Source organism: Aquarana catesbeiana, linkage group LG04, assembly GCF_042186555.1.
Source record: "Aquarana catesbeiana isolate 2022-GZ linkage group LG04, ASM4218655v1, whole genome shotgun sequence".
Classification (NCBI taxonomy): Eukaryota; Metazoa; Chordata; class Amphibia; order Anura; family Ranidae; genus Aquarana; species Aquarana catesbeiana.
Window position 1 is genome coordinate 668,918,689 of NC_133327.1, and position 21,616 is coordinate 668,940,304.

At 43.2% G+C, this 21,616-nt stretch overlaps 1 protein-coding gene across 5 annotated transcripts in view; it reads left to right on the forward strand.

The window, feature by feature from the left end:
* The window catches only part of EML6 (EMAP like 6), a 262,319-nt gene that overhangs the window by 120,499 nt on the left and 120,204 nt on the right, over window positions 1-21,616 (forward strand). For all 5 annotated transcript variants that reach the window (XM_073628575.1, XM_073628576.1, XM_073628577.1 and 2 more), the window contains exons 13-14: window positions 7,450-7,568; window positions 17,583-17,769. In XM_073628575.1, coding sequence (XP_073484676.1) covers window positions 7,450-7,568; window positions 17,583-17,769 — 306 coding nt within the window. The remainder of the gene's footprint in view (window positions 1-7,449; window positions 7,569-17,582; window positions 17,770-21,616) is intronic.

Consider the following 21,616-nt stretch of genomic DNA (forward strand, 5'->3'; position numbering starts at 1 on the left):
GTTCAGGGGTACAGGGGAAATAAGTGGTAGACAATGTTAAAGCCTCCAGGTATGATCTGTATTGCACACTTGAATTAGCCTAGCTTAGCACAATGAAAGTATGTATACCTCATACCTAGTGGACCGCTGTGGAAGCACTACTACAACGATCGCTGTGATCTCCTGGGTCCTTTGTCGAGTGTCTGCCCTACCACATACTTACCACGGAGGGTCACTCACTCAGCACTGCTGCAACTCACAGGACACCCTATTTTTTTAATGTATACGAGGCATCCTTTGTTTGGATCAGGTGGAGAAAAGGGTCGGTGATGTCACAATCTCCACCTTTTTCCAATCAGAGAATGCCTTGCATTCATTGAAAAAACGTCAAGACATTGTGGCGACAGTGCCGAGCAAGAGGCTCCCTCATATAGTTTGTGTCTTTTAATGTTCTATGCTGTAAATGCAACACACAATAAATCCCCTGTAGTGTATTAATGTGCTTTACTAAACAAAGTGCTGTACAAACAAACTATTTACAATTATAGGAATACAATACAAGACTGGCAGATATACATAAAACACATGCACACACTACCTAAACTTCCTAGCGAATGAGTAAGAATAATGAGTTGTGTAGAATAGGAATATGCTGAAGTTACATAGCTCAGGTTATAGTGGCTTTGCATCCTCAGTAGGCAACCAGGACCCCAGGTTCTACTCGATTGCAGGATAATATCATCCTCAGGTGAAGTTTTTTTGGCACAGACCTTCCTTGTTATGTCGTTATGGAGTCCTCCTACAGCTTATGCTGCTGGCCTTTTATTTGGACAATCCCACATGGGTTTATCCTTTATCGCTACTTCCTTTACATTCATTTTTTTTGGGTTTCCCAATTCAATCTCTAGTTGGTACTATTGTACTATACATGCTATAGGTCATGTATGTGAAAAAGGTCAAGCTATTGTTGACCTTGTTTGCCTGAATGCATCATCTGACAAGAATTCCTGTAAACCAACGGAAGCATATAACTGCCATTTGATATTTGCCCACCAGCATAAAAATAGTATCTATGTTCCCATTGTATTAGAGGACAGCATATGCAAACATTTCCAATTGCAGATTTATATGTAAGGCTGCATGCACACCTGAGTGTTTTCAGCTCGTAAAACGCCAGAAAAAACGCCTGAAAAACGCCCAACAAGCAAAATCCTCCCCTTTCTGCTTAAATCACCCCCCGGCTCTCCTCTCTGCTACCCCCCCCAGCTCTCAAATTACCCCCACCTCTCTTCTTGTCTAAAGTCCCCCCCAGCTTACCTCTCTGCTACCCCCCCCACCAGCTCTCCTCTATGCACAAATCCCCCCCTCCAGCTCTCTTGATTGCACAGATCCCCCCCCCCCCCCTCAGTTCTGCTCTCTACAAATTCCCCAAAACCCCACTTTCACAGTTCTCCCCGCACACATTCACTGTCCCGAAAGCTATCCCCCACCCCCTTCAAAGCTCCCTTACCTTTTCTGGAAAGCTGCCAACGCTGTATATGGCAAGCGCGGGCTCTTTTCTTTTAAACTCGGCACAGTACAGTGATGATCGGAGAGCTCCGTCCATCAGAACTGTCAGAGTAGCGGCGGCAGGCGGGGGTTGCAAGCTGCCTCTTGGATCATCACAAGCAGCAGCAGTGCTAGGACCCGACACACTAGGGATCAAAGGCAGGACTCGCCAGGGCTTGCTATTACAGAGAAGCCGGTAAAGGAAGTGAGTTGTGCAGAAAACTTCCTCTACCGGCTAATGTGTTACATGACAGTTTGGAGAAAAGAGGGCTGCCATAGGTGCCGGAGCGGAGTTCTGGCAGAAAAAAGGCCCTGTCTGTGTATGTGTGTATGTGCGTGCGTATATATATATATATCTAGATATATCTAGATATATATATATATCTAGATATATCTAGATATATATATATCTAGATATATCTAGATATATATATATCGATATATATCTAGATATATAGCTATATATCTAGATATCTATCTATATATATATAGATAGATATATATAGATATATATATATCTATCTATATATAGATAGATATATATATATATATATGTATTGTGCAGAGGGGAAGCCACCAAGACCTGGAAGATCGTGGTGATCACTGTAGTAGCTCTGACAATTATAGTGATTGTCCGCTTCCCCAGTGGCCCCTCGAGTATGAGATACTGTATGCTTGCTTACATTGTGCCAAGCTGGATCAACATAAGTTTGCAATTAAGATAATATTCTAGGCAAAACCTTACTACTTCTAAAAATGCTCCCCCCACCCCAACACCTATTCTGACTAACCTGTGTAAAAAAGATCTGTATACTTGCTTGTTTTCAGGCAGCTCTGATCTGGTCACATGATCTTTGTATCGTTACAGCCGGCGGTGGTTGCAGGGGGGGAGAAGTGAGTGCCAGCAATGGATGGGCTATAGGAGCCTATGAGTGATGTCACTGCTCTCAGGTATTGCAAGCCATTGGCGAGTGCTCTCCCCTGCAGCTGCTGCTGACTGACACAGGGAGGATTACATACTCGGACTGGAGCTCTCTGAAAATAGGTACGTATAAAGATCTTTCTTACACAGGTTAGTCAGAATAAGTTCTAGGGGGAAAAATTTACACTCATGAGTCTTGAAATAAAAGATAAATATAAATTGAGAGAAACAAAAACAGTGATTATACAAGTTGCAACTCTACTGTGTGATATAGGCACAGTCAGGCATAATCATGTACAAACAACCGCTCTGACAATTAGCAATTATTAGTGTGAAAACATAATAAAAATTATATAATGTGCTAAAATAAGTCTAAGCATAGAAACCAAAGGGATGCTGCAGAAATTATTTGTTAAGGTAAAGTCCTCATGTGACCCAGGTTGGAATACATGCAGTCACCATCCATCACCATGTGCAAAGTTCGCAGAAGACACCGCCACCTTGGAATAGAACATTGCCTGCTTACCAACTAGAATGGACCTTTACTCAAGAAAGGTCAAAAGGCCTTTTGGTGATATACCCAGCCAGGGCCTCTCAAAGATGTTCCTGTGGGCTACCTTTGGGCCAAGATAGAGATCATCCAACCACACTCTCCGTGGTATCGTACCCAAAAGTAGAAGATGCTCCACCTGTAAAAACGCAATGGTAATTTATTAATTTGTTAAAATATAGAATCACACTTACATCAATGTAGAAAAACCACGCTAAAACAATCTCGCAGGCTGGTGTAGAGAAAAGCAACCCACACTTCCGGCATGTGCCCCAGACGACGTCAATCTGTGACAGCGCGTAGCGCAAGATTGTTTTAGTGTTGTTTTTCTACATTGATGTGTGATACTAAATTTTAAAAAATTACCATTACGTTTTTATACTATGTATGATACCTTGGCCCAAAGATACCCCGCAGGAACATCTTTGCGAGGCCCTGGCTTGGTATATCACTAAAAGGGCTTTTGACCTTTCTTGAGTAAAGGTCCATTCTAGTTGGTAAGCAGGCAATTTTACTATTCCAAGGTGGCGGTGTCTTCTGCGAACTTTGCACATGGTGATGGATGGCGACTGCATGTACTCCAACCTGGGTCACATATGAGGAGGACTTTACCTTAACAATTCATTTCTGCAGCATCCCTTTGGATTCTATGCTTGGACTTATTTTAGCACATGTTATATAATTTTTATTATGTTTTCACACTAATAATTGCTAATTGTCAGTGCGAGTAGTTAAGAGTAGTTTAGGTTTTGCCTGGAATTCTACTTTAATATCATACCTGTAGTTCAGCTTTAACGCTCTTGCCTCCACCTAATTCCACTGTCTAGTTTACAACTGATAATGAGATCTGCCAGAACAGCCCAAACAGGAATAATTATAATAAACATAACTCCCCATCGCCCTCATAAACATTACTAGACTTGTGCACAACGGAAAAGTTTGTTTAGTTTCCTTTCGTTTTCATTCGTAAAATACATAATTTCGTTCTGTTATATTCATTATGTTACGTTAATTTTGTTTTCGGATAATTCGTCATTTCTGTAGAGTGTCGATATTTGTTATACTGAATCTCGAATCATGTCAAATTCATTTGTTATATCCGCTATAATTTCTTTCGTATTAGTTGAAATTTGATATTTATGTATATATATTCGTGATAATGATTCGTAGTTTGGAAAGTCGTTTGTTTATTGAATCCATTAATACACACAATGACAATATCTCTTCTCCTCTGCTCAAATACAATACAACACCCTTCTCACTCAGTTCTCAGGAATGCACTTTGCCAGTAATCCAACCTCCAGCACAAAATGAATCAGCTGATTGAACTGTAATGCCGCGTACACACGGTCGGATTTTCCGATGGAAAATGTCCGATCGGAGCGTGCTGTCGGAAATTCCGACCGTGTGTGGGCTCCATCGGACATTTTCCATCAGATTTTCCGACACACAAAGTTTGAGAGCAGGAGATAAAATTTTCCGACAACAAAATCTGTTGTCGGAAATTCCGATCGTGTGTACACAAATCCGACGGACAAAGTGCCACGCATGCTCAGAATAAATAAAGAGATGAAAGCTATTGGCTACTGCCCCGTTTATAGTCCCGACGTACGTGTTTTACGTCACCGCGTTTAGAACGATCGGATTTTCCGACAACTTTGTGTGACCGTGTGTATGCAAGACAAGTTTGAGCCAACATCCGTCGGAAAAAATCCAGGATTTTGTTGTCGGAATGTCCGATCAATGTCCGACCGTGTGTACGGGGCATTAGACTTTGAGTTGGCCTTTTGTTTCATTAGATCTTTAACGAATTACCGAATCACGTCTAATTCATTTGTTATATCCGCTATAATTTCTTTCGTGTTAGTTGAAATTCGTTATTTGTTTTTTCTGCTCCCGAATGTCCGAAAGATGCAAAATTTGGCCGAGTTTCGTTTCGTTACGAAACGAATTGCACGTGTCTAAACATTACATTGGGAACTGGTTTTGGAGTTTTCAGAAAAGAGAAAAGGAAAAATGTAGAAAGCATATATTTTTTAATTTATACTAAGTAAACAATGGGAACATATACCCATTTATACTATAAGAGCATGTAACAAATATAAAGTAAGTGTTATGCTAATGTAGAATGGTCCCGAGCCTCCAGAAGCCTAATAATGACCTCAAGAGTTAGGCCCCTTTCACACTGGGGCGGTGGGGGCGTCGGCGGTACAACAGCGCTATTTTTAGCGCTGCTGTACCGTCGTTCTTGCAGCGGTATTCGGCCGCTAGCGGTTCGGTTTTAACCCCCGCTGGCGGCAGAAAAAGGGTTAAATCCGCTCGTACAGCGTGGCTATAGCCGCGGTATTACCGCGGTATAGCCGCGCTGTCCCATTGATTTCAATGGGGAGGAGCGGTTTAGGAGCAGTGAATACACCGCTCCTTCCCCGCTCCAAAGAAGCAGCTCGCAGGACTTTTTTTACCGTCCTACGAGCGCACCGCTTCAGTGTGAAAGCCCTCGGGCTTTCACACTGAACAAACAGCGGAGGCTGTTTAGGGGCGGTTTTCAGGCGGGATTTTTTGCGCAATACCGCCTGAAAACCGCTCCAGTGTGAAAGGGGTCTCTGGGAGAGCGAACATCCTTCCTGGTAGAGTGGGTTACCAGGCGTGGGTGTAATACAAGATGAAATTATGGGCGGCAGTCACTTTTTGAATGCGAACAAGAGATGTATTGGGGGTTATTTACAAAAGGCAAATCCACTTTGCACTACAAGTGCAAAGTGCACTTGAAATTGCACTGAAAGTGCACTTGGAAGTGCAGTCGCTGTAGATCCGAGGGGGACATGCAAGGAAAATAAAAAACAGCATTTTAGCTTGCACATGATTGGATGATAAAATCAGCAGAGCTTCCCCTCATTTCAGATCTACCCCTCAGATTTACAGAGACTGCACTTCCAAGTGCACTTTCAGTGCAATTTTAAGTGCACTTTGCACTTGTAGTGCAAAGTGGATTTGCCTTTTGTAAATAACCCCCATTGTCTCTTAAAGTGCACTTAAAATTGCACTGAAAGTGCACTTGGAAGTGCAGTCTCTGTAAATGTGAGGGGTAGATCTGAAATGAGTGGAAGCTCTGCTGATTTTATTATCCAATCATGTGCAAGCTAAAATGCTGTTTTTTATTTTCCTTGCATGTCCCCTTCGGATCTACAGCGACTGCGCTTCCAAGTGCACTTTCAGTGCAATTTCAAGTGCACTTTGCACTTGTAGTTTGCACTTGTAGTACAAAGTGGATTTGCCTTTTGTAAATAACCCCCATGGTCTCTTAACAAGAACTGTGGGAGAGCGGCTTATGGCCAGGACACCCTTGAGTAGATGCAATGATAATTGACAGGATGCCGAGACTCTATTGCCCCGTACACACGGTCGGACTTTGTTCGGACATTCCGACAACAAAATCCTAGGATTTTTTCCGACGGATGTTGGCTCAAACTTGTCTTGCATACACACGGTCACACAAAGTTGTCGGAAAATCCGATCGTTCTAAACGCGGTGACGTAAAACACGTACGTCGGGACTATAAACGGGGCAGTGGCCAATAGCTTTCATCTCTTTATTTATTCTGAGCATGCGTGGCACTTTGTGCGTCGGATTTGTGTACACACGATCGGAATTTCCGACAACGGATTTTGTTGTCGGAAAATTTTATCTCCTGCTCTCCAACTTTGTGTGTCGGAAAATCCGATGGAAAATGTCCGATGGAGCCCACACACAGTCGGAATTTCCGACAACAAGGTCCTATCACACATTTTCCATGGGAAAATCCGACCATGTGTACGGGGCATAAAGGTAGACACCTATACAGGGAAAGGCCTCCAGCCAGGTGCCACATCTGTATAGGTAGGGTAGCTGTCTCCTAAGGCAACTGAACTTGTAACAGTCACTAAAGATATTTGCACATAATAGAATAGTTCTTCTCTTATCTCACAGTATCCCACTGTAGATCTTCACTCACTGAGCTCCCAGCCTCTCACTAGACTTCAGATCCAATCATCACTGAATCTCCTGAGCTCTTCCACAGCTATCCCGCAGTATACTCCTCAAGCGTCACCCCCACTAACCTGCTGGGTCCCTGGCTTGGCACTCAATGAAGCTTTCCAACTTCTTCACTGTCCCCGGTTGGTGAGAAGATTGCTCTGGTAGTTGCTTGAGCTTACTCACAGTGGTCTCCGGTATCAAGGTGGATGGTCCCTTAGTGGCGACTGCTTCCCTTGGATGGGATGATGCCATCTCTGGAAGTTATTCGGGCCAGGCTTTGGGAGGTACATAAATGGCCTACACCTATAGCAAGGGCATCATCCAAAGCTGCACAGTTGAACTTACCCTTTAAAAAGCTATGGCTAGTGCCTATGTGACTATGAATCTGACGTTGTATAAAGAATTGACTATAAGTTTCTGAAATTCTCATTTCAAGGTTTACAAAGAAGATCTACCTCAGCTCAAGCAGCAAAATAAAGAGAAACACAATCCTTTCCCTTCCCTTAAGCGGGAAAAAGCCCCAGAAGAAAGCTTGAAATTAAAGTTTGTACATGGGTAAGTTTTTACTGAACCCCCAGATTTTAGTAAGAATGTCTTGATGTAAAAGTTGTTGTCCAGCATTAGAGTAATCTGAACACAGGCTCATGTAGTTTTAAACTTAAATCCATCGTAGATTTGAACTCCAGGCAAGTAGTCAAATACATACACTATATTGTCCAAAGTATTGGGACACCTGCCTTTACACGCACATGAGCTTTAATGGCATCCCAGTTTTAGTCTGTAGGGTTCAATATTGAGTTGGTCCACCCTTTGCAGCTATAACAGCTTCAACTCTTCTGGGAAGGCCGTCCACAAGGTTTAGGAGTGTGTCTATGGGAATGTTTGACCAATCTTCCAGAAGAGCATTTGTGAGGTCAGGCACTGATGTTGGATGAGAAGGCCTGGCTCGCAATCGCCACTCTAATTCATCCCAAAGGCATTCTGTCGGGTTGAAGTCAGGACTCTGTGCAGGCCAGTCAAGTTTCTCCTCCCTAAGCTCGCTCTTCTATATCTTTATGGACCTTGCTTTGTGCACTGGTCCAAATCATTTGGTGGAGGGGGGATTATGGTGTGGTGTGGTTTTTCAGGGGTTGGCCTTAGTTCCAGTGAGGGGAAATCTTAAAGCATCAGCATACCAAGACATTTTGGACAATTTCATGCTCCCAACTTTGTGGAACAGTTTGGGGGATGGCCCCTTCCTGTTCCAACATGACTGAGCGCAAAGCAAGGTCCATAAAGACATGGATGAGCGAGTTTGTGGTGGAGGAACTTGACTGGCTTGCAACCCTATAGAACACCTTTGGGATGAATTAGAACGGAGGACCACCCCCCCCCCCCCCCCCATCCCCACCTTTCCCTCCCCACTTCCCCCCCCCCAACCTTCCCTCCTTCCTCTTGCCTTTATTTACTTTACTTTCCTTTTTCTCTTTCTCTCTTTCTCAATCTATTTTCTGGTAGTAGTCTCCTGACTTACTTACGTACAGAATTATACTTAAAGCCCGAATGTTTAGATAAGATATTGATTGCTGACTTGATTTTATGAATATATATGGATATCATGAATCAGAGCAGAAATAACGTTGTGCAGATGTCAATGTTTGAAATAATACCATATTTCAGAAATAGGTTATCAAGAGTTTTTGTTTTATATTAGAAAGTATAATAAGGGTTTTTATAATATACCTTCAGGAGGCTGCGACCTCACTTTTTTATGTTATACCATTGTGGTACCCTGTTTAGGGCTCCGCCCTTTTCTATGGAAAAACTAATAAAATATATATTTGAAAAAAAAAAGAATTAGAACGGAGACTGTGAGCCAGGCCATCTCGTATAACATCAGTGCCTGACCTCACAAATGCGCTTCTGGAAGAATGGTCAAACATTCCCATAGACACACTCCTAAACCTTGTGGACAGCCTTCCCAGAAGAGTTGAAGCTGTTATAGCTGCAAAGGGTGGGCCAACTCAATATTGAACCCTACAGATTAAGACTGGGATGACATTAAAGTTCATGTGTGTGTAAAGGCAGGCGTCCCAATACTTTTGACAATATAATGTATATAATAGGAGGTGTCGTAATTGACAAGGGATCTGTAATTTATATCCGGACATTCTCCACAGTCAAATATTTAATTCTCTACTGCGGCAACAGCACAGCTTGCTCAAGAACACCCCTCAGTCTATCGGACAATGATAAATCTGTAGCACACTGCAGAAGTCATGACTGTGCTTACTCTGCTCTCTCATCCTGTCAGCATATTCCTTGTCAGCACATGTGAATGCAGCAGAGCTTTATTGGCTCCCAGTGCTAACCCTCCCACTTCACTGCAGAATTAAGGCAATGGCCACTTCAAAAGGCTCAGATCACAATCACAATGTACAGAGCTGATCCGAGCGGCTCTATACCTTGTGATGACCGTGTTGACCAATCACAGAGATCACAAATGTAAACACTATAATGTTTATATTGAGAGCCCTTTCCTCCTTTTCATGATAGAGGCAGAGAGGAAGAAAATATTTATCTATGAAAGTTTGTTAATGAAGGTATCAGCAACAACAGATGGTTCATTACTATAAATCACACATGTAGCGCAAATAATGAGTAAAGTCCGGTCTTAACCACTTGAACTACCCCCTTCATGACCAGGTCATTTTTTGCTATTCAACGCTGTGCTACTTTAACTGGTTATTGTGCAACGCTGTATTCAAATTACATTTATATCATCAAATAGAGCTTTATTTTGATGATATTTGATCACAACTGGGGTTTTTATTTTTTATTTGATAAACAAAAAAATATAAAAAAAAATATTTTCTACTTTCTGTTATAAAACCTATCCAGTAAAATCTAATTTCTGCATACTGTGATGTGTCCCAGAAGGCTGCGGGGATAAGGAGGAGGGGTGCCGACCTTCCGCACAGATTGCTGACCGGAAGTGAGAGCAGGTACCTGTCAAAACCAGGTACCCACTCCCCCCCCCCAAAAAAAAATGCTAAATTTGGCAGTGGAGGTGGGTAGGATGCAAACAAGTGGAACTTCCTCTTTTGGGCGAAGTTCTTCTTTAACCACTTGCTTACTGGGCACTTAAACCCCCCTCCTATCCAGACCAATTTTCAACTGTCAGCGCTGACGCACTTTAAATTATATACAACACTGTCATACAACACGGTACCCAAATGAAATTTTTATCATTTTTTTCCCACAAATAGAGCTTTCTTTTGGTGTTATTTGATCACCTTTGCGGTTTTTATTTTTTGTTAAAAAAAAATGTAAAAAGACTGAATTTAAAAAAAAATATATATATATATTTTTTTATATTTTGTTCTAAAATTTAAAAAAAAGGTAATTTTTCTCCTTCATTGATGTTCGCTGATGAGGCGGCACTGATGGGCACCGATAGGTGGCAGTGATGGGCACTGATGGGTGGCAATAATGGGCACTGATCGGTTACACTGATAGGAAGCACTGCTAGGTGATTGGCACTACTGGTGGGCATTGATAGGTAGCAGTTTTGAGCAGTGATAGGTGGCACTTGTGGGCATTGATAGGTGGCATTGATAGGTGGCACTCATGGGCATTGATAGGTGGCACTCATGGGCATTGATAGGTGGCACTGGTGGGCACTGTGGACACTGTCAGGTGGCAATGGCAGGTGGCACAGATGAGGCATAATTGCCTCTTCCTCTTCGGGACTGATGCCCCTTGCAGATGAGCCGGTGATCGGCTTTTTTTTCTCCTCGCGCTGTCAGCATGAGGAGAAAAAAAACGATCACAGAGCTTTTGTTTTGATCATGTGATCAGCTGTCATTGGCTGACAGCTGATCACATGGTAAGGGGTCGGGAACGGCCCCTTACTCGGATCGGTGATCACCCGAGTCTGTGACTCGGTGATCACAGCGCGCCCAGGGGAGGCCGTCACATGACGGCCTTCCGGAAATTCAGGTCCGCACTGTGGCCGTCATTCAGCTGTAGCACGGATGTCAAGACGTTAAAGTGGAAGTAAACCCTCCTATCATTTTCAGCCAAGGAAGCTGCCATCTTGACCTCTGTTTGCTGTTCAACTGCCATGATGCTGCACATGTGATCATTTATGTCACCAGCCATTGGATGGTTTGACAGTTTGGTTGAGAGCACAAGCAATGTGACAGTTACATTCCCGGAACGTGTCGGGAATGTAGCTGTTTTTTGAAACTGTTAAATCAATGTGTTTACTTCCACTTTAAGATAGCAAACCTTCACTTTTTGAGATCTGATCCTCTTTAGAAAGACCATGTCAGAATTTATTTGACATTTCTTACAAAACATAAGCTTTGAAAAATTCATCTTTATTCAGGCTCTAGTAATTATTAGGAGTACCGTTTTTTAATTTTTGATGGGTTTGCTGTAAGCCTTAGCCCTCACTCTGATAGTGGCAAGTCCTTTTTATTCTGTCATTTCAGTAATTGCTTTGCTTTCCTGGAATTTTTTCCACACTCTTCAGTTTTAATTCACGTTACTGTCATCTATTTACACTGCAGCTAAGGGCTTTTCTATCAAATGATCCTTGGAACATATTTAACCAGCCCATTGTGAATAAGATCCCCCTAATCCACTATCACATCATCCTAATTATCGTATCATCCGAGACAGAAGGGACAGAAATAGCATTGTAAAATAAAGGATAGAATACAGTTGTCAAAGTCAAATGTTGACTTCAGATGGCATGCGTTCTTTTGTGTAAAACCTGGGGACTGAACAGAATGCTTGTTTAGATAATCAGTTCCATTATGAGATGATCTTTCAGATTTTTCCTCAGTGCTTATGTATTTTACAATTAAATATTTGTGTTTATGAACATAAAAAACTAACAAGACTTAATGAAGTAGATGGCTTTTTGGGACAGATCACACTAGGATTCAGATGCAATGCATTGTGGTGCTATTTAAGCCTATTCATTTTGGGCTGAATCGCACTGAACCACACCAAAAGTAGTGTATGCACTTCTTCAACCACTTACGGACCGCCGCACGCCGATACACGTCCTAAGTTAGCTGCCATAACCTCGGTATTCTCTTCTTAGGCCGGCGGTCCGCTTTCCAATAAGAGTGGTCTCTGCAGCAGATTTGCCGCAAGATCACTTTTATCGGCAGCAGGAGTGGCGCCCCCCCTCCCAAAAAAAGTGCGCTTGTAAGACCGCTGCGCAAATAGTGGTGTAACAGAAAGTATTGCAACGACCGCCATTTTATTCTCTAGGGTGTTAGAACAAAAAAATGTATAATGTTTGGGGGTTCTAAGCAATTTTCTAGCAAAAAAAAATGTTTTTAACTTGTAAACAACAAATCTCAAAAGGAGGCTCAGTCCTTAAGTGGTTAAAAACACATTGCATCCAGATCGCATGACTGTACTGTACTATGCGATCTGGTGCAAGCAAATGTGCCGTGATTACGACCTGCGTTTGGGGTGTCAGTAACTGAACATTGACACCCATTGCAGATCGCAACTGACTTTGAATGCAGTGCAGGAAATGCCCACAAATTGCGGGTTTCCCGCACAGCATTCTACTGTGACTGTATCAAATTTGGAGTGCTTGTTTGGGGACAAGTAGTATCATTAAATTGGATCTTCACTCTGTAAACACAAAATTAAAAGTCAGCAGCTACAAATACTATAGCTGCTGACTTTAAAAAAAAAAAAACACCACCTACCTGTCCCAGGGTCCAACAATGTTCTCACCCAACCCGGCCTTCGGCTCCAGGCATCGGCATTTTAACTGTGGGCAGCCAACTGTGACTCCTTGTGGTTTTACATCCGATTGCACACTGCGGGAGCCGCACTGTGCCCTGTGAATGGCCCCGCAGTCTCCTGGGAGCTGTGCCGTGTCCCAAGAGGCTGCAGAGGAAGGAGGGGGCTGAACTTCCGCTCAAATAGTCCCAGCGATCCGCCCGGAAGTGGGAGCGGGTACCTGTCAAAATCAGGTACATGCTACCCCCCCCCCCCCCCCAAATAAAAAAACATTCCAAATATGAGAGAGGAGCGGGGTAGAAAGACGAAAAGCAGAACTTCTCCTTTTGGGTGAAGTTCCGCTTTAACTGTTTTCTGTCCAGGCAATGTACATAAACAGCCAGGTCTGTTGTTCCAGTGGGATGTACCCTTACGTCCTCTCAGAAGCACACACGCCCCTAGGGTGTGCACTGGCGCAATCTGTTACTGCTGTGTCCAGAGGTCACAGCCGATAACTATGTGTGATCTCTGTGATTGGTCACAGCGATTACATTGTACCACGGCCAATCACAGTGGCCCTGTACCATGTGATAGTTGTGACCAATCACAGTATTAAGCAAGGTTTCATGAATTTTATAAAAGGAATTAGGAAAAATATATTTATGTTTATATGTTTATATTTGAAAAAAATCTATATTTTTTTGTTTATATAGCAAAAAATAAAAAACCCAGTGGCGATTAAATACCACCAAATTAAAGCTTTTTCTGTTCCCAAAAAATAATAAATGTTTCATTTGGGTACAGTGTCCCATGACTGAGTAATTGTCATTCAAAATGTGACAGCGCTGAGATCTGAAAATTGGCCTGGGCAGGAAGGGGGTGAAAGTGTCCGGTATTGAAGTGGTTAATCTACACATTTCTATAAATTATTGGATTTTTATACAATTAATGGAATTGTTTATTTGCTTCTGTACAGTTGGTAGGTGGAATAAATCAAACATTTGGCCTATGTTGTTTGGTTATTTTTCATCCTCAGTATATAAGAGCTAAGCATGTTTGAATTACAGAAAAAAAAACTAACTCCAATGATGGCTGTAACAATTCAATAAAATCTCATATTTTAGTAAGTAAGCTAAGATATACATGAAGGGGAGGGGGTCAAGACATAGCATCATTCATATTGTTTAAAACTTTATATAAAACTCCTCTCCAATTGTATAGAATAAAAGATGAAAGTAATAGTTGTTTATAGTGATTTTTATTATTTCCTTCTTTTAGAACAATTTCCAGGTCTGATTTTGAGTTGGACCTGCAGCACCTGAGTTGTTTTTAGTGTGTAGATATAAAAGACAAAAATTAATGAAATTAAATTCCCACACCTACTCTTTAAATGTAACTAGCAGAAGTACCTGAATTTGACTTGAAATCAGTCCCCTGCAATCCATTGTAACACAGAAAGTAGTATCATCCTCTTGGCTGTGCTGTGTGATGGAGCTGTGTAGATCTCAGGGCTGAATGGACAAATGCAAATCCTTTGGCAAGTAAACCTGCTCCTATATATCGTGTGTGTGTACAAAACCAATTCCATAAAAAGTTGGGATACTTTGTACAATCTACATAAAAACATAAGTCATGAATAAGCACTAGCAGCGCAAAACGCGTTGACTGTGTTTCCTGGCTCACACAGTGTTTATGTTCGCTGTATATGGTGTTTTTAAAGATTATTAATAAAATCAATGCAGTTTTCAAGTGTGCAGCCCTTTGGATCCTATTGCACTTGCTCCACATGGCTGAATGAGTGGTGCTTGCACCTGAATACACAGGAGGTGAAAAGGACGGTGTGGCAGACCCATCTGGAGCAGAAGCATACATTTTTTATTTATTTTTTTTAAATCTTTTTATTGGTTTTCAGAACATCAGATACAAAACAACATACATTGGTTATGAAGGGTATCAGATGTGGCCCTTTCAAGAGACATATGTCATTTGGTAATTGGTTACATGTACATGGATCCTGTTCCCTCGCAAATGCTACGCTCACCCTCTGACTCGATTCTACGCTCTCTAACTCACATTTTCAACCTCTCCCTCTCCTGTGGCATCTTCCCAAACTCTCTAAAACATGCGCTAGTCACCCCCATACTAAAAAAGCCCTCACTGGATCCCACCAATCTCAACAATTTACGTCCCATCTCCTTACTCTCCTTCTCCTCCAAACTTCTTGAAAGACTGGTCTACAACCGACTAAGCGACCATCTGACCATGAATAAACTTCTTGATCCCCTTCAGTCCGGTTTTCGCCCTCAACACTCCATGGAAACTGCTCTCCTTAAACTCTCAAATGACCTACTAATGGCTAAAGCCAATGGACACTATTCTGTACTACTTCTCCTGGATCTCTCTGCTGCCTTTGACACAGTGGACCACCCCCTCCTCCTCAAAAAACTCCACTCCTTTGGTCTCCGTGACTGCGCTCTTCGCTGGTTCTCATCCTACCTATCCCACCGCTCCTTCAGTGTCACTTACAACTCTACTTCCTCCTCTCCTCTTCCTTTTTCCGTTGGGGTCCCCCAAGGTTCTATTCTTGGACCTCTCCTTTTCTCAATCTACACCACCTCCTTGGGTCAGTTGATTGCCTCCCACAGCTTTAAATATCATCTCTACGCTGATGACACCCAAATCTATCTCTCCACCCCCCAGCTCTCTCCATCTGTCTCCTCACGCATTACCAACTTACTAGCAGACATATCAGCCTGGATGTCACATCACTTTCTCAAACTCAACCTATCCAAAACCGAGCTCATGATATTTCCTCCCTCAGGTGCCACTTCCCCTGATCTCCCTGTCAAGATCAACGGCTCAACTATCAACCCATCTCCCCACGCCAAGGTCCTAGGTGTAATCCTGGACTCTGAACTAACCTTTCGACCCCACATTCTATCACTATCCAAAGCTTGCCGCCTCAGTCTTCGCAACATCTCCAAGATACGCCCCTTCCTAACCAATGACACCACAAAGCTTCTAATCCACTCCCTGGTCATCTCCCGCCTTGACTACTGCAACTCCCTCCTCATTGGTTTACCTTTAAATAGGCTATCCCCACTTCAGTCCACCATGAACACTGCTGCCAGGCTCATCCACCACACAAACCGCTCAGCGTCTGCTACACCCCTCTGCCAATCCCTCCATTGGCTGCCACTCAGTCACCGAATTAAATTCAAGATACTAACTATAACTTACAAAGCCATCCACAACCTGGCCCCCAGCTACATCTCTAACCTAGTCACAAAATACCAACCTAATCGTTCTCTTCGCTCCTCCCAAGACCTCCTGCTCTCAAACTCCCTTGTCACCTCATCCCATGCTCGCCTTCAGGACTTCTCCAGAGCCTCCCCCATCCTCTGGAATGCTCTACCCCAATCTGTCCGATTTTCCCCTACTTTATCCACTTTCAGACGATCCCTGAAAACTCATCTCTTCAGAGAAGCCTATCTGGCCCCCACCTAACAACTGTACATTTATCTTCTCAATCAGCACATCACCCACAGTTATTACCTCTTGTATCTCTTGACCTTCCCTCTTAGATTGTAAGCTCTAAGGAGCAGGGCCCCCTGATTCCCACTGTATCAAATTGTATTGTATTTGTACTGTCTACCCTCAAGTTGTAAAGCGCTACGTAAACTGTTGGCGCTATATAAATACTGTATAATAATATAATAATATCAGGTATAATGGGTCATCATGATAATCGCAACAGGCTGGCTCCTGGGGTGGTAGGACAGTATAGGGCTAGAATGTGCACACCTAGATAAGACATCAAATTTACAGCAGTGTATGGCTAGCATTTGGCAAGGAGTATCCTGGGTACCGGGTTGAACTAGTGCGCTTCTGAAGCTGTGGAGGGGTCCACCAGCCATTTGGACCAGACCTTGTTGTATTTTTGAGGGCATCCTCTATTGGCATAACAGTCTTTGTATAGGGGTAAGCTGTTGTTAACCAGTTCTTTCCACAGGAAAAGAGGGGGGGGGGAGTAGGTTTGCGCCAACTAAGGGCTATTGCTTTGCGGGCATAGAATAGAAGTAACCCAACTAGAGTGCGTCCTGCCACCGCCAATGAATGAAGCATACATATTTAATCTAGCATGGATTCATAGTATAAGAGTCTGGGTGCTTAACTGACCTTCCTGCAGTCCAGACCTTTCACCAATAGAAAATATTTGGCGCATCTTAAAAACAAAAAATACGACAAAGAAGACCCAGGACTGTTGAGCAGTTAGTATTCAATACCAGGGAAAAATAGGACCCACATACCTCTCCTAAAACTCTAGCAGCTGCTCTCCTCACATTCCAGGTGTTTACAGAGTGTTGTTAAAAGAAGAGGGAATGCTAAACCGTGGTGAATATGGTCCTGTCCCAACTTTTTTGAGATGTGTTCCTGCTATTAATTTCAAAATTGCTTTATTTTTTTCTTAAAATCATACATTTTCTCAGTTTTAAACATTTGATATATTTTCTATTGTGAATAAAATACGGGTTTTCAAGGTTTGACAATCATTCCATTCTGTTTTTATGTAGAATTTGCACAGCATCCAAACTTATTTGGAATTGGGGTTGTGTATATAAGTAGAAAAAAAAAATGTTTTATGTGTTTTTAGATGTTTATCTGAAATTCAGATTTATGTATTGTTTTACGTAAAAGAGATAATCACTTTTAAATTTTCAGTAGACATCAGGCAGTAAATGGTTAGGAAACAAAATTATACAATGTTTTATTGATTTATATTTGTCCAACTAATTTAGTTTTTCTATCTGTCTTTGGCATCTGTTGCAGTTACAGAGGCTATGACTGTAGGAACAATCTGTTCTACACCCAGACGGGAGAGGTGGTCTATCATGTAGCAGCCGTGGCTGTGGTTTATGACAGGCTGCAGCACTCCCAGAGACTCTACCTGGGACACGATGATGACATTCTCAGTCTGGCCATTCACCCAGTGAAAGATTATGTAGCAACTGGTCAGGTAAGGTGATTCTCTGCTTTGTTATACAGTGGGGTTTGGATTTTATGTAGAAATATTACTATGAAATGGATTGACTTGTGTATTAAAGGCGTTGTAAACCCTCATCGTTTTTCACCTTAATGCATTCTAAAAAACCTTCTGCTCTGCAGCTGCCCCCCAGAGCCCCCCCCTTTTCTTGCCTGAGCCCGATCGGTTCAGCGACGGGGACAAGCACAGCAGCTCCAGCCACTGTCTCGGATTCTCATTGGATAGATTGATAGCAGCAGCAGCCATTGGCTCCGCTGCTGTCAATCAAATCCACTGACATGGGAGCCGGTGGCGGGGCCAAGTCCTACAGTCTGTGTCAATGGACGCAGCAGCAGGACTCAGGAATGTGCCCGCACGGGTGCCCCCAGGGAAAGCGATTCTCCGAGGAGGCATCTGATGGAGGAGAGGAGCCAGGAGCACCGCCGGGAGACTCCAGGAAAGGAGGCTCAGGGTTGCTTTGTGCAAATCCCTTGCACAGAGGAGGTAAGTATATAACATGATTGTTATTTTTTTTTTTTAATGAAGCTTTACTATTACTTTAACTGAGCACTCGGTGTTAATTCAGAGCTAAACTCTTTAGAAGAAACATTAGTGGCAGGTAGGCTAGCCATCTCTACTGCAATAAAAGCTCCTCTTCTGCCTGCCAGCAGAGTTTCTTCTGACTGTACACTGAGCCACATATGCGTTGGTGCCGCAAAGAAACAGCATCCTTGTGAATGCTTTTGAAGATGGTCAAACCTGGAAGAAGACCGGCGAACATGTCAGTGGCGGCGACAAAGCTATGAAGGCTGTTGTATTCGTTGCAATGCTGGGGGTATCCCTTTGACAACTTAGTGTGGAATAAACATGCTGGGTATAACTGCACATTCTGGCTTTAGCCCATTTACCACGATGCATATTTGTTCTGCCTTAGGCCCCTTTCACACTGGGGCGGGGGCGGCGTCGGCGGTAAAGTGGCGCTATTTTTAGCGGCGCTTTACCGTCGTTTTAGCGGCGGTATTCGGCCGCTAGCGGGGCGGTTTTACCCCCACGCTAGCGGCCGAGAAAGGCTAAAAAAACCAACGCAAAGCGCCTCTGCAGAGGCGCTTTGCCGGCGGTATAGCCGCGGTGCCCCATTGATTTCAATGGGCAGAAGCGGTGAAGGAGTGGTATACACACCACTCCTTCACCGCTCCAAAGATGCTGCTAACAGGACCTTTTTTCCCATCCTGCTAGCGCACCGCTCCAGTGTGAAAACCCTCGGGGCTTTCACATTGTAGACAAAGCATCGGCACTTTCAGGGAGCTTTGCAGGCGCTATTTTTAGCGCTGTAGCGCCTGCAAAGCGCCCCAGTGTGAGAGGGGTCTAAAGGCAGAACTAAACCCCTCAATTTAACTGTTTCAAAAGCATGCCGGGAATGCTGATTGTCACATTTGCTTGTGCTCTCAACCCAACTGTCTTCTGCGATCAGCCAATTAGGCTGACCGCAGCTGACCCCTCAATTTAACAGTTTCAAAGAAGTTACATTCCCAGCAAGCCAGGAATGCTAACTGTCACATTTGCTTGCGCTTTCAACCCAACTGTCAAACCATCAAATGGCTGGAGTCATAACTGATCACATGTGCAGAACCATGGCAGTTGCAGATCAAACAGAGGCTAAAGGCTCGTACACACTTTAAGAAAAATCGGTCAAACATTTTCGTACGATTTTTGTATAGTGCGTAAACGACTTTCAACAGCGGATTCCAAATTTTCGTGCGAAAATTTCTGAAGGGACAAACGCCAAAATTTTTTTAGTACGGTAATGAAACGAACAATTTTCGTTTAATGTGTACCATTTTCATACAAGAAAAATCAGAAAAGAAAGACGGCGCATGATCAGAAACAATAAACAACAAAAGGCCTTTGTCGTACGAGAATATTCGTAAGAATTTTCGTACAAATTTTTTTTTCATCGGTTTACGATTTGTTGTGAAACATTGAGAAAAATCGGATGAATGTTCGCCTGATTTTCTTATAGTGTGTACCCCACTTAAGATGGCAGCTTGCTAGGCTAAATATGATAGGAGAGTTTAGTTCCACTTTAATCTTACTATATTCTTATGATTAAGAAAGGAACTTTACTTGATTTCGGCCCCATAGGTCTTACTCTAATGTGCAAATATGTGCAAATATGCACAGTATACTTGCAGGTTATGTCAAATATGCTTTTTAGTGTTATTCAAGGGATACCCTCTTCTTTCCTTTTTTATTGCTCTGTTGCCGTCACTGTCATCTTCTCCTGACCTTCTTCTAGGTCCAGAGTCTTTTGTTTTCCTGATTGGCTGACTGCAGAAGAGGTCATTTTTGCACATCCGCCACTTAGGAATGTCATAGATGGTGTGATTTTCTTTGCAACCCATGGTTGCAGGAAAGAAAATCACTTGATTCCCCCATCAACACAGTCCGTGTTAATAGGGGAATCCCTCCCGCAGAGCTATTGTGTTCTCCCGGCAGTGGGCGTGGGGAGCCTTCCCTGCATGGAGAACACAGTGATTACTGCTAGCGGCTGTAGCCACTGGCAATAATAGCATCCGCATAATCGACTTAGGTACAATCAGCCTGCCCATACATTGTTCAAATCCCTAATGAACCAGTCGAGATTCGAACTGTCTATGGCCAGCTTTACTCCTGGCATCTGTACATTGAGCTGCTCATGCATATAGTGAGTATACATTTAGTAGGCAGAGAAAGAGAGGTTTTCTGGCAGAAAAGATATACAGAGCCTTGCCTGTTGGAAAAAGTGTCCTGCTAGCAATTTTTTAAAATTGTAACTATAGATCTGCTTTAGGGCTCTATTGGAACACAGCGGCTGCATGGACACATCTCTTATAAAAGCCCTACATGCCAGTACATTTTTAAATTATTGACTTTACAACCACTTTAATTGGCTGATTTTGTGTATGCATTTGTTTATGACTGTAAAGTTTTTTGTAATCAATATGGAGCACTCACTCCAGCAGTAATCCGCAGTGTAAGGTCTCTAAGGTCTTTTCCCGTAGTTGCACCCGCAGCCAGATACACAGTCACTTCTTTGGCTCAATGAACAGTCTGGGGTATGCTTTTTTTGATGCTTTATTGCAGAACTTGAACTTAGATAGGAGTAGGGTAACTGTGGGATACTCCAGTAACTTTTGTAGCAACTTGAGGACACTAATCTTCCTCCTATTATTGTAAGAAAAGTCCTTGCACAGCAGGGACAATGTCCCCTTTGAGCAATACTGACTGACACCTGAGGGATAGCAGCAAGCACACAGTCTCGGGGATCTCTCACTCCAGTCTGTACTCACTAATGTCCTTGGGTAGTTGGACACCTCCTTCAAATATCAGCCAGATACCTCTCCAGTGATACCAGACCAGATTCCTAGACAAAAGTCCCTCAGTCAGCTCCAGAAACTTTCAGCAGAATAGGCCCCCAAGCTAGCCTAGCTGGGACTTTGATGAGCAGCACACACATGGCAAGCCTGCTCGTGAGGTAGGGTTGCCACCTGTCCAGGATTCACCCGGACAGTCCGGGTTTTGAAACGTGTCCAGGATTCAGACCCCCTGAAACCCGGACAAATTATTCAGACTGGACTGTGGCCCCCCCCAACTTACTAATTACCCAGTGTGGTGCAGATTTCCCCCTGCTGCCTGGGTTGCACTCACCTATGCTCCCCAACCAAGTACGACAATCGCCAAGTGCATAGGCCCCCTTCCTCCCTTCTCTTTCCTGCCTCTGAGCAAGTGAGTGCACTATGGTAAGGGAGACTCAGATGTAAGGGGTGCTTTGGTAACTATGATTTAAGGGGGAATGCTGGGA